Consider the following 14,264-nt stretch of genomic DNA (forward strand, 5'->3'; position numbering starts at 1 on the left):
AGATGAGAAAAGTAGGGCACACAGAGGGTAAGCTATACAAAGTCAAACTGCAGCTAGTGCCTGAGCTTAAAACCCAGCCTGACTCAGAGCCCAGCTCCGAACCACCACAACCACCATGCCCCTAGTGCAGGGCGGGATGTACGTCCTCCACTGGAACAATCGCGGTGAGGTGGTGTCCTCTGTTCTCCATCAGTGTCTCCTTTAGGTGTTGGAGTGTCTTCCCTCCGGGCCTCAGAACTCCACCTCCCTTTATCTTTCACCTATTGGTACAACTCTGCTTTTAGAGTAATACAGAATATTTTTTCTGCATTTGCCTTTTTAATATTTGAAAACACAACCTATGTTCCCAAGTATTACTTGGGCCATCTGATTTCTGAGCCCTCACTCCCAGCCGAGCCCCTCATCCAGATGTGGCCCTGCTGCCAGGTGCTCAGCGCCAGGGCACCGCTCCGGGCAGGACGGACAGCACAGGTGCTCTGGGGACAGCCACACTCTGACCCTGAGCCTATCAGGGAAGGAAAGGCTCCCCAGCCCCTAGTGGCAAAGGCTGCTGTCAATGACGCAAAACCTTTTTTAAAGCTTTTTCTGGGGCTGGGGCTGGAGTGGGACCCCAAGCAAGGTAGGGCCTGAATGCAAGAAAACAGCAAACACAGAGCCCTGCGTTTAAGGGAAAGCCCACCCTCTCAGATGGAAAGTGGCTCGAATAGGAGCAGAGACAAAACTCTGAATTTGATAGAATTACCAGTGATCAATTAGGCACACTGCCTTAGGGGCACAGACCCCCATCCCTGAGCCCGACCCATGAAGCATGGTCTGAGTGACGGCCACAGGGGCCTGCTGCACTGCTGAGAGAAGGGCCCACCGAGCCCCCCACCCACCCCACACTGTGAGGCTGGCACAGAGGTGGGGCCAGAGTGGAGAGGGCCACAGACAAGAGCTGCCTCTTGTCTTCAAAATAAGCAACTGAAAAGTATTAGGATACAAATCCACGAACCCTGAGTCCCAAGCTCACCCTCTTGAGCGTCCCACTGCATCACTGCTCTGACAACTGGCTCCTCTTCCACACCATCCAGATCCATATTTCAAAGAATCAGTGCCATTTCCCTCTTTCTCTTTAAAATGGTGTGGGGGAATGACTTCCGTTTTCTTTAATTGTTACTCTAGGATTGTCCAGAGCATGGAGGTTGGTGCTCAGGAAATTTCCACAGCACACCTGACTGCTCTTTGCACCAGGGTGTCCGTGGTGGCCTAGAGAGCAGCATGGAGAGGAGGGCAGGCTGCCCAAGGGCCAGTGGTCACTAAGCTAAAATATGGATCCCAGCAGAGGAGGCTTCATTCTAACCCCAGGCTCCACTCCAAGGGAACCTGTTCCCTCATTCCTCTCATTCTTGACTGCTTGGGCTTAAAACCTGTGTTCCTAGAGGGGAGGGTGGAATCCCCTAGGCATCCTGCATTCCCCAGATGGTGGGAAATCATGGAATGTTTATTGAGTAGATTTCCTGCCTATTGCCCACACTTAAGCTGAGTTCCCTGGACTGGTACAAAGCATCTCCTGGTTCCTTTCTATAAGATGGGGCCCCACCCCATCATTCCTTGCACAGGTCTATAAGCTCTGGCCCAAACAGGGCTCTGTTATTAAAAGGCCACCCATCCAGAGATAAGAGAGGGCAAGGTTAAAAGCTGTCTGGCTTCCTCAAACACTATTCGCTGATAATATCAGACTGACTCCAGACTTAAATCAAGTTGTGAAAAAGTACAAAATTTCATCCACACGGAGAAATGCAGTGAGCTCCCAACATCTATGGTAGATTAACTGTAACTAACCCAGTGGTCCCCAAACTGTGTTGCACATTAGAATCCTCTGAGGCCCCAGTCATGCCCCACACCAGTTATATCAATATTTTTTTAAGATCTCCAGCTGATTCCAATATACAGCAAAATTTGGAAACCACTGAACTAATCAATATGAGTTTATTAAGTACCTATTATGTGTCCGGCCATAAAGTAACCCTGTCCTCAAAGAGGTCATGTGACCTGGTCACAGAGGAAAGAGTTTGCAGAATTTTAAAGCTAGATGATTGCCAGGCATCCTCCTCATGTTACACAGGAGGGCACCAGAGCCCTGAATAAGGACGTGTTACACCAGCTGCTGTCACACAAAGGGCTCTCACAAAGCCGCCCTGAAAGCTGGAGCGCTCAACTCCCAGGCCAGCATTTTGGCTAGCCTGCCAATTCACCTCCTTTCTTTTTGCCCTCAACGGACTGACAAAACATGGATGATGCAGCTTGGACAGCAAAAGGCCATCTGCCATCACTGCCAAATGAATCATCTCCAATTTCACCAAATGATTGTCAACCTTTGGGATGTTTGACCTTCATTCTGTTCTCCAGATGCTCTGCCCGCTACCTTTCTGCAATGCCAGCGCACGTTGAGAGCTGGGGACATGCCTCCTCCTTCCTGGGCCCACATTACCCAGGGTAGCACTGAATGTACAGCAGCCACCAGTAGATCAGGAGTCACACTCACAGGTCTTAGCTTGGGTTTGGCCTCCAAGGACCTGGGTGACCTTTGGTCAAATCATCCATCAAAATTGCCGAGAAAGTTTCCAACATTCCTGGAATATTTCTAGGATTTCAGGTCTAGAGGAAATCCTGAAACCACCAATGACAGTCTAGGGAGGAGGTGTGCTCTTGTTCCCCAAACCTCCTCCTCTCAAAACAAAGGCACCTGTGCCCAGCCCCTGTGTTGGGGGGCCCTGCCCAGCTCTGCATGAGGGATGCCAGATGCCTGCTAGGTGGCAGAGTGAGGAGCTATTTGTTCCAGCCTATGCCTCCCTAGTTCTCTTACACACTGGAGGGCACAGCCTGCCTGCCGTTCCAGCCTATTACCTCCACTACGAATGGCTTAATCCTGACCCTGAGGCCGGGTCTTTGCACAATGGGCCTTTGCTCCAGTGACCCGGATTCTGTTGACTTTGCAGCTGCTGCAAGCCATCCCCATCGGGGTTGGCCAGGTGTACGGCTGCGACAATCCCTGGACAGGAGGCGTGTTCCTGGTGGCTCTGTTCGTCTCCTCACCGCTCATCTGCTTACATGCAGCCATTGGCTCAATCGTGGGGATGTTAGCAGGTAGGACAGGGTCCCTGTCTTTGGGATAATTTTCCTCAGATCATTTCTCCCCAGCACACAGAAAATATTCTAGACTTATTATCTTCACTGGCATTTTTTAAACACAGTCAGCAGCAGGGACTTATTTCTCCTTCCTGAGTTTCCAAAGCCAGCAGATTGCAGTAGAAAGACCTGTGAGCAGATGCAAGAAACTAAAGACCTGGTTGGCCTGTAAACTGAGCTGCTGGACGCTGAGAAGCTAGAGGAGAAAGAGAGGGTGGCCCAGAGAGATGGGGAGCAATATGGGAATACACCAACCAGGGGTGTAAAATGACCCAGTGCTTTGAAATGCCCAGTAAGCTCAAAGAAGAAAAATTCTCAAAGAAGAAAAATTCTCAAAACCTGGATTGCCATTCGGCAAATGTGACTGTTTCTGCATGTATAGACATGTATGTACACACATTTACATATGTATATGTGGACAGCAGAGTCAGAAATTGGAGTATATTGGGCCTGTTGACTTAGTCCAATATTTTTCGAAAACATCTTGGAAGCAGAACTTTGAAAAAATGATTTGGCAGTAATTTTAAATACTAAAAAATTACAAAAATAAAAATAGTGTACAAGGCGCCCATAAATTCTTTCCCCAGATTCGCCAATTGTTCACATCCCACCGCTGTTGCTATATTGTGTCTCCATCTCCATGCATAAGTATGTGTACTTACATACTTTTCCTCAACCATGTGAAGCAGAAGTCATTTCGATTGAAATCTTTCTTGCTAAAAATGCAGCTGCTCCAGCCAAAGGGGTGGGGAGGAAAGCCCCACCTTGGCCTCTGCTCAGCCAGAAAGCAGTCACAGCTCTGTGTGACATCTCTGAGGAGCAGTTTGGAAACCACTGTCACCTTCTCACTGTCAGTTTCCAGGGACCAGATGCCATTTGTAGAGGCCCCTTCAATGGGTAAGGGCAGGGGGCTTGGGGAACAGCAGGAATGAGGCCACCCTGAGAACTGGCCCCAGCCAAGGAGTGGCCTTTGTGCTGTGACCCAGATCCAGCCAGAAACACCACACCTTGTCCCACAGCCCTGACAGTGGCCACACCCTTCAAGACCATCTACGTGGGCCTCTGGAGCTATAACTGCGTGCTCTCCTGCATCGCCATCGGGGGCATGTTCTACGCCCTCACCTGGCAGACCCACCTGCTGGCCCTCATCTGCGGTAGGTGTTTGGGAAAGCTGGCAACCAAGTCCCTCGGCTAGTCCTCCCTCCCCTCCCCACCCCCTTGGTCATGTGAGACCCGTGGCAACCACGATTCAGAGCTCAGCAGCACTGATGGAAGGACCAGGGGCTTGGTCCTAATACTGTGAGATTTGAGGCTTCTCCTCTGCTGCTGTAGTTACACAGTGTGAAGCTGATGAGGAGACCACAAATGCATTTCCTCATGTGGTAGTGGCAGCCTCTTTGCTCTTAGTAACTCTTCATTCAGCAACTGTTTACAGAGCCCCTCCAGGCCAGGCCTGGAAGACACAGTGGTGACCACATCTAGCAGACGAGAAGTAATTGCACAATTATTCAGGTTGTGATGTCTAAAAAGGCTGTTAAAAAGACCCAGAGAGATGACATACCTGGGGCCACTTGAGGTCCCAGAGAATCATAACGCAGCTTGGTTTCCATACAGTCCATAGAGAATGTGCCCCCACCCCAGACCAGGGAAATCGTTCACAGTCCTTATTGCAACTGCCCTCCAGCTCTAATCTCTGTGCTGTGTAAACATATGAACTCATTTAATGCCCCCAAGACTACTACAGGCATAGATTGTCAGCCCCACTTTACAGATGAGGAAATGGGATGAAGAGAGACTAATGAACTTGCCTTTGAATGCAGCTGTTAATGGCAGAAGCAAGATTCGAACCCCAGTCCCATCTTGCCACCAGCCTTCCCTTCCTAGAGTGGCTTACATTCTCTGGAAACTGCAGGACTTTAACAAGCAAAACTGGAGACAAGTAAAGGACAGAATAGTGCCCAGAAGAGCTTTTCTTTTGGCTTTTCCCCCACTATGGGTGGAGACTATAAATGACATCCATGCCGCTTGTACCTCGCAGCACAAGGCCCAGCATGGAGACAGTGGGCTTGGTAAATATTTATCAAGTCAAAAGTGCCAGATATTTTGAGGCTCAGACTGTAACTGCCTTTGGCCTTCAAAGAAGTGGTAGATTCCTGTGGCTAAAACCATCTGGAAGGCTTCGGGGGAAAGCTGAGGTTTATCCCAAAACTTTCAGGGTAGGATTTGGATAGACAAAGAGAGGGAGGGAAGGTATCCCTGGTAGAGGAACAAAAAGAACAAAGGTGCAGGGGCAGAAGGAGCTTGTCCAGAGGTACCAGGGGTGTCCATGTGCCCCCCTAACTGTCCTGGGGGCCCATATTCTATGGGTGAACCCAGATACCTGCCTTCTAGAGATGAGCTCAGAGAATCAGTAAGCTCCAGCCTGATGGGACTTGGTAAGGCCCAATACGACCCATCATGACCACTCAGAATCTCAGCCTCACTGGGGGCTCATAGCGTCTGACCACTCAGCCAGCCCCTGGGTAAATGCTCATCCAGCCTGGGCCAGACCATCCCCAAGGTCAGTATGGAAAAGCAAAAGATGCTTATTCACCCCTTACTCTGTCAAGGCCACCATCAAAGTGAGAAGCGGGTAAAAGGATACATAAGCATTTGTCTCTGCCCTCAGAGAACACACAGTCGTGGGAGGCAGGCCACTCCTACCTGCAAAGATAACACCAGGCAAACAGTCCGGGTGTCCACTGTGTGGTGCAGACCCTGGAGCCGCTGGAGACAGGATGGCACCCTTGCTCTTGGGGAGGGGTTGGCGTGGGCCCTGGGAAGCTGACTCCATGGTCCTGGTTCCTCCACAGCCCTGTTCTGTGCATACACGGGAGCAGCCCTCTCCAACATAATGTCAGTGGTAAGTTGGGATTCCCCCAAACAACAATGCGCCCTTCCCCAACCAGGACTTCAGGACATTTGGGGTGTCATGGAGGAGTCCTGTGTGGGTTATGGTAGCTGGTACTCCACACAGTGCCTCTGTGAAGGGTTATCCGGGCTTTGTCCAGAGAAGGACTGGTGACTGCACATATGGGCCTCTGGTTGTGCGGTGGCCTGTGTGTATGTGTGAGAGAGAGGTGTAACCAGCAGTGGAGAAGGTGGATGGACAGGGGGAGGTACTTGTGTTTGGCTAGATATGGGAAATTACCCCCAGGCCAATTTTCAGCTCCATCATTAAAGATTCTGATTATGCCTAAAGGTACCAACACTTCAAATCCCTAGACAAATGACTTCAACGTTATGAATCCAGAAACCAACACCACCCCTAGACGAGAGTCCCTGTCCTTAGGCCCTGCCACATGCTTCTCCCTCATGGTCCCTGGAGCCTAGAACATTTGCAGACCCCACTGCTTTTGCTTCCAGGTTGGTGTGCCAGCAGGCACCTGGGCCTTCTGCTTCTCTACCCTTATCTTCCTGCTCCTGACGACCAACAACCCTGCCATCTACAGGCTCCCACTCAGCAAAGTCACCTACCCAGAGGCCAACCGCACCTACTACCTGACAGTGAAAAGCAGTGAAGAAGAGAAGGCGCCCAGTGGTGACTAGCCAGTTCCAGGCAAAACTGCTCTTTGCCTGGCCGTGGTGTCTGCTCTCTGTGGGCTCATCTCTGGGTCAATCCACTGTAACACTCACCTTCTTTGTCTCTCCTCACACCTGTGAAACATACCTGTAACTCCCTTTCCCTGCTGCTGATTCTCTCTCTGCTCAGATCACCAGAACTGCCCATTGTGCAGCATTAGAGGAAGTTGGTAATGAGCTTGCTGGAGTTGGAAGTAAGGCTCTTAACACAGTTAAGATTTTTAAATATTACTGACTTCAAACAAAAGTATTTAGATATGGTCTTTTGGGAAGGTAATTAAGAGATGATCTTCTTGGCACATTTAACTAAATAATAGATACTGTAAAATTGAACTTGCTGAGTGGCTCCTAGGCAGACGCAGAGTGGCTGGAAATTCAGGGGAAACAAACATTCCGTGCACAGAGCTAACAGCTAATGGGCACATACAGCTTTACATAACAAAGGAACTTCGCACCGACAGGAGTGGGAGTCAGACATTCAGTGGTCACAGTAAAGGGCAAGATGATATTCCACAGTAGGAAAGAAATAACAAATTAGAATGTTGTATGTGACTTCCTTGTGAAGCATAAACATTTCTTAGTGTAGGTCAACCCAGCAACTTGGAGGAGAGATTTCAGTCGAGGAAAATACCTGAGCTCAAGTCTATGAAAAACTGGGGAATTTATTTCGTTTCCTATTTGCTTGTGGGTGTTGGAAGTGTTATGAGGTCTATGATTCTTAAAGCTAATGGTCAGCCCAAATAGAAGGACCATTATCCATGAATTTCATAATCTGTCTTCCCAATTATAGTCACTAGTTTACATTCAGTCTTTATTTATATATAGATCAGGGTCAGCAAAAATATTCTTGGAAGGGTCAAATATCTTTGAAAAAGCTATAATATTTTCAGTTTTATAGATCATACAGTCTTTTTTGCAAATATTCATCTCTGTCATGGTAGCATAAAACAGCCTAAAGCAATATGTAAGTGAAGGGCATGGTTGTGTTCCTTAGAGCAGGCTGGATGTGGCCCACAAGCCCGCGCTGGCCAGTGCCTGACACAGATGTTCAACATCATAAGAGTCAGGAGCTGGTGGGCAGGGGGCAGGCCCAAAGGATGTTCTTTATGACAGACATAGGCACAAAGGCACTGACATGCTGGGTCACTGTGGGAAGATTCTTAGGAAGTGAGATGAGTGTGACTGAACCAGGAAGACCTGCTCTGGAGCTTCCAGAGACCGGACAGATACAGTGTGGTGCACGAGGGAGTGTGGTTGTAAACCGGGCCTCCTTCCACAAACCATCTGGGAACCTCTCCTGAGGCTCACCCTCCTCCACCCCCTCACTGTTTTCACCTCTGCCAGCAGGCATACTACCATGGGAGGAAAAGAAAACTGTGATCCTTTGATGCAGGATTTTCCAGCAGGAAGACCAGGGAGCTCATAGAATACCACGGTTGGAAAGGAGTGTGAAAGTCAGATGGTCCCACCATCCATGGATCTCTCCATATCGAAGGACAGGGGCTCCTTCAGTTCCATGTCAGGCTTCCAGAGGGGGCTCAGCTACCCAAAATGGAGGGGAGACCCCCAGAGTATTCTAACAAGAGATAACAGAATCAGAAACCTCTTCATTCATCATAGGACATTGCCCTAGGAAATCCCCTCTCCTCTCCATTAGGCCCTGGAGACTTTCCCCCCAACAAAACCAGATCTGATGGGGACTTTCAGCTGTGCTTTTTATTGGCTCTACAGGAAATGAAAACTATTTGACTATGAAAAGTCCTTTCAGTTCACTTGGACAAGATTTATCTCTTCCCCACCCTTCTTTGCTCATCCCATTTCCTAGTAATTTACAAGGTCCCACTTTGGGCACAGGTATCTGGGGGTTTTTCTCTAAGTTCCCACTTTAATCCCTTTTAGAAATTTAATGTTAACTGTATCACAAGCCGCTAACCACATTTGAAGAAAAATGGATAAAAGCAACATTATTCAGAAAAAGGAAAAAGTATGTTCAGCAAGTCTGGAAAAAACACAGGGCTCCAGAAATTCTAATTCACTGTGGTCAAGATGGCCAGATATTTGTGTAGAAATAGGAAGATAAATTATCTACTCATTAGAAATGTGAAAGAACTGCCTGGGTGCAGTATTGTTAATCACTGAATTAGCTTGCCACTCATACAGGAGTGATGAAATGTCTTTAAAAACATCTTTTTGGACTAAGTGGCAGAAAATCTATAGTATGTCCCAAATGGAGCAGAACAAATCTCATTAAGCCAGGTTGGTGGGAAGATGCTGTGTCTCTCTCATGGGTATAGATAAGGTTGGTGCAGAAGTAAAAGTTGGCCCATTGCAGTCACCCTGCCCACAGGCCATGGACAGGTGCCCAGATGTCCTCTGAAGTAGCCCAGCTAGTCTTACACGGACTAGAGAGCCCCCCAGAGTAAATTCATTCTGCCTTCACTAGAGCTTCCCCTTCTCACTGACCCCCTGATGTTCAGAGGCAGCAGCCCTAACCTTAAAGATTCTTGCCACTAACATGAGGTTGCAAGGAGCAGACCACCAGGAGAGAAGGAGAGGACTTTGGGACCCAAGTCCTGGCAGTTTTTCTGCTATTGCCCATATCTTGGCTCTTGGCTGTACAAATGATAATTGGACATTAATAGTTACCCCTGAACATAAGCAGCAGTCATTACAGAGAGTAAGAATGTATGTTAGGGAGAAGGCAGCTTTAGAAGAGGTGCTGTATTAAACTTTCTCTCCCTATCACAGTCCACTCCCCTTCGCCACTGTCCCTTACCCACATCTCATCTCCTGTGTTCATCTTCTCTCCTACTACATGGATGAGTTCTACTGTCAGCTGTGAAGCAGTGTTGTCCTGCTGTATTTCGAAATGATCAGTCTCAAAGCATCCTTCCAATCTGTTCTATAACAATTGGTATAGTCAAGTTTTCTTTTTCTTGGTCACACTTGAGAGTTTGTTTGCTAGGAAATAATCCATTTTCTTTAGTTTTTTAAATTTTTGTTGCCATACTGTTACTCATAATGTTCTCATACAAAAATTTCACTCTTTCCTAGATCTGTGGCTTTGTCTCCATTCTCATTTCTAATCTTATGTAATTTTGCCCCCTCTTTTCATTAATCGGGTTTGTGAGGGGTCCATGCATTTTATTGACTTCTTCAAAGACTCAGTTTGGGATTTATTTGTCCTTTCTACTTGTTTTGTTTGGTTTTCTATTTCATTGATTCATTTTCCCTGTTTTCTCATGGTTTACCTCAATGTTCCTCTTTTCCTAATGCTTATTTCAACGTTCCTTTTTCCCTAGGGCTTTTAAATTGATATAAAGTTCTTTCATTTTAGATCTTTCTCCTTAATGACAAAAGTATTCTTAAGCCTACAAATTTTCCCCTGAGTACAGCTTTAGCTATGTACTATAGGTTTTGGAATAAAGTATTATACTTTCATCAGTTTTTAAATAGTTTGTAATTTTAGTTTTGATTTCTCTTTGATTCAAGGATTTTTTTTAAAATACGTTTCTTAATTTCCAGCGTTTAGGATCTTTTGATATTTTTCAAATTTCTTTATCTAGTTTTGTTGTGTTATGAACAGAGAGTATGCCTATCTGTAAAAACTCTCTTTTAAATTTTTTGAATTCTTCTTTGTAGCTAAGTACTTAATTGATTTTGGACTTGTGAAGTGTAAATTTTTGATTTGAAGGAAATTCATATTAAATTGATTTATTAATTACATCATTCAATTCTATGTGCTTATTTATTTTTTGTTTATGGGATCTTAATTCTGAAAAGCATTTATTAAAATTTAAATATAATTGTGTGGTTCTTTAAACTCACTTTGCATTTCTAAAACATTTGTTTCACACATTTAACAGGTACATTATTTGGTGACAATTGACTATGACTGTCATTGATTCTTCATAGATTTTATAGTTTTACTATTACAAACTACACATTCTTATCCTCTTTAGTGCTTTTACCCTCATACCAACTTATCTGACATTAATGTTGTCACACCTACTTTCTTTCTGGTATTTTCTTGTCCCTTTATTTTAATCTTTATCATTCTCTTTTAACCCTATTATTTTATAACTATTTTTTAATGTTTTATATTAACCAAATTTTAGCATTTCTGTAATTTAAATAGAATAATTCAACCTCTTCATATTTAATGTAACAATCAATATCCTTGTTGTATTTCTTCCATCTTACTTTTTTACTATTTATTTTTCATTACTGCTTTTGCTTTTCAACTTCCCTCATTTTTCAAGTTTAGTTACGGTACTATTTTTTCTTTCTTCCTTTTATTTATTTGGACAGTCTCCTATTCTTTTCCTTTCTCCTAGTGGTTGCTGCCCTTTTCCCAGCAATCGTGGCTGAAAATATATTTCTCTATTATTATTTAAAAACAGGATGCCAAATAATTTACTCTACCAAAATACCCCATTTCTCCAGTGCTCCTTCTCCACCCTGAGAAACTAAGGCCTTCATATGACTTTCACTGTTTTCCTCCCCAGTGTCCCCATCCTTAATACACACTTACTTTCCAGTATCTCCCACCCCTAGATCTTGCTAAGATCATTTATCATTGTCAATTCTTTTTCCCTTGCAATATGCCTCTTATTTTTACAAGCATCCTTACTTAGCCCCTCTGTCACACATTCAATCCTTATCCGTTTGGAGTTAACTATTTATTGGACATGTTACCTCATATCACTGTTTCCTTTATTCTTCACCTTCTCCTGTTTCATAATCTTTGTTCTGATCCATTTATTACTTGTTTAGAATCCCTCATAAGTATCTTGTTTAAATAATATATGAGAGAATGTGGGTGACATGCTCTCTGACTCCGTATATCTACAGAATTCCCTTCCCCTGGCCAGTGATTGACATTTTGGCTGTGGTTGTGTCCCTGGGATGCATCCTTTCCTCCCAGCTGTCTGTCGATGTTGTCCCTTCGTTTCTGGCCTCCAGGTGTGAACAAATGAGAAATATGATGTCAATCTTATTATTTTTCCTTTGTAAATAACTTATTCTTCCCTTCTAGAATATTAAGATTTTTCTCCTTGTATTTGGAGTTTGGGAATTTTATGATGCTAAGCTCAAGTGTGTGTCTTTTCTCATCAATCTACATACTTAAGTCTTTCCTCAGCTCAACAACTTCTCTTCTAGCAGGTGTTTGATTATTGCTTGCCCTCCATATCTTCTTTTTTCTATCTCTGGGATGCCTATTATCCACATGTTAAGTCTCCCTGGATCTCTGCTCCAAGTTGCTTATCTCCTCCATAATTTTTACCATTTGTATTTTTTCTCTGCTCTAAGATTTTTCCTTTGATTTGATCTTCCAGGCCACTGATTCAGATCCTAACAGTAACCTTCCTTTCCTTCAGTTCAACAGATAAGTTGAATTTTTTAGTTCAAAAATCATGTTTTTCCTTTCAGAAAATCTTTGGACTGGGGACTAAAATTGACTTTTCGTATTAGTTTCTGTTATGGTCTATCTCCTCTTGCTCCAGAAATCAGACACAGCTTCTGGTAACCCATGGCCCCAGACTTCTGCCCTTTCCCCTTATTCTGTGACTGATAGGCCTCTGTGTTGGTTGCCCAGGGCCGCTTGCCAATTTTCATGAGCTAGCCCCTAAAACTCTGCCTTGTGTCCTGACCTCATTCACTCATTCATTCAGAAGACATGTATGAGGAACTATTAATATGTTACTCAGGCTCCTGCTCAACAACAAACCAGGAAAGAGTCAGACCAGTTCTTGCCTTCAAGGAATTCATTTTATGGGAATTTTCCTGGCCAGATGAGTAGTCTCACCAGAGGTGAAGATGAGGATGGCATCACAGATTGCCTAAGCCACATTAAGTTCACAGCACATGTTTCATTATTTTGAATGAATTATCTGGTTGTTTTGGTCTGCTGTTCAGGTAAAGTATCAAGGATGGTTATCAGGGACCCAGAAAAATTTCTGCACCTCCTCTCTTCTTGTCCTCTTCCTTGCTATCACCTGCTGCTCAAACATTCCCAGCCATCCCTTTAGTGTAAAGTTGGGAACCTGTTAAAATGTAAACAGTCCTGGGAAGGTAACTTAGTAAGCATGATCAATCATTTGCATCTTATGTTGAATAAGTCATTTCTGAGAATAGGCTACAAGGAAAAGGAGGGGAGAGTACAAAAAAAAATGGGTAGCATATTTTAAGGATGTCTTTGGCAAGAGAAGGCATGCTAAGATGAGGCCACGCTGCGTGAATGAGGTATGGAGCCCCCTTGTTTCATCAGGTATGATGATGAAGCTGTTGTATTTGGCTTGGAGAAGAGAAGAAATGGTCAGGGCCGTGGCTGTTGCAGCATGAGATGACGCATGTAGACGAAGGAGTCTACTTACCCAACATTACTTCAGAGCATAGAACAAGGACCACTGAGTAGGAGTGATGAGCAGGCGGACTTTTAATCAGTAGAGAAGGATGCTTTTTAACAATGGAAGTTGTATGAGAAATAGCTGTCTTGTGAGACCCTGAGTTCCCTGCTCTGGCAGAACAGGAGCAGTGGCTGGGTGCCTGTCGGGGGTTCTTGCTTTGGATGGAGTTAACCAGATGACCACTGTAGCCTCTCTGTTTCAACTCCCAGTTTCTGTGATTCTATGGCCCTGAGTTCTTACAGAGGAATGAGGACGAGGCATCCCTAAGGTGGCAAAAAGATAAGAACATGGAGATCAAATGTGCCAAAAACATCCATCACTGCCTTTACAGCTTTTCCTACCTCTTGACCACTTAGCCATTTGATCAGTTTACCAAAAAGCTCCATGTTTGCTTCTGTGGGTGCAACCTAAGGGGCCAGTGTCACTCAACTGTGCCTTGCCCCTGAACATCTTCCTTGTCAGGGAATTCTTCAGGTCAGTCCTTCAAGGCTTCCCCATTGGGAAACCTGATCTTCCTGGCCCATATGTATGGTTACATCAACTTCATGTGCCCAGTTTATTTGTGCTTACTGTATGAGTCTGAGCTGTGTTACCTTGGGTCATAAAGGTTGTGACAGCCTGGGGATAGCTATCATCTAAAACTAGTTCAAGGGCTGGCAGTTTCAGTGTGGGTATGACTTCTACTCAATAAACCACAGTCTCATTTGGAAACTTGAAAGGCATTCACTTTTTATGTGAGATTTTTTTACTTGCCTGGCTTTTCCTGCCTCTTGACATTCACAGAAGATAGAAGAATCTGTAGAGAGCACTTATGTCCCTAGTGGCACTAGGATTCCAAGGCCCCAAGGAGGGAGGCAGGGAGCCCGCTAGACCTTCTTACCCTCTATAAATTGATAACCAGCCCTTTCCTACAGCTGCACAGGCTTCTGAAATGGCGTGAAATAAAGGAAGTGGCTCCTGGGAGAATTTCTAGCTCGGCTTGCATTGATCCCACATTAACTCTGGTGTTTTCCCCTGGAGGAATCTGACCTCCCCAAGCTCAGCTCCTAGCTGTCAGAGCAG

The 14,264-nt window shown here is 45.2% G+C and overlaps 1 protein-coding gene and 1 long non-coding RNA gene across 2 annotated transcripts in view; one reads left to right on the top strand and one right to left on the bottom strand.

The window, feature by feature from the left end:
* LOC140843436 (uncharacterized) overlaps positions 1-14,264 on the bottom strand; it is a 92,036-nt gene that overhangs the window by 15,786 nt on the left and 61,986 nt on the right. The window lies entirely within an intron of this gene.
* The window catches only part of SLC14A2 (solute carrier family 14 member 2), a 49,511-nt gene that overhangs the window by 12,578 nt on the left and 22,669 nt on the right, over positions 1-14,264 (top strand). Inside the window, exons 6-9 of the mRNA XM_037016974.2 lie at positions 2,982-3,129; positions 4,191-4,325; positions 6,024-6,073; positions 6,577-6,751. Coding sequence (XP_036872869.2) covers positions 2,982-3,129; positions 4,191-4,325; positions 6,024-6,073; positions 6,577-6,751 — 508 coding nt within the window. The remainder of the gene's footprint in view (positions 1-2,981; positions 3,130-4,190; positions 4,326-6,023; positions 6,074-6,576; positions 6,752-14,264) is intronic.

This window comes from Manis javanica, chromosome 9 (assembly GCF_040802235.1).
Source record: "Manis javanica isolate MJ-LG chromosome 9, MJ_LKY, whole genome shotgun sequence".
Taxonomy (NCBI): domain Eukaryota; kingdom Metazoa; phylum Chordata; class Mammalia; order Pholidota; family Manidae; genus Manis; species Manis javanica.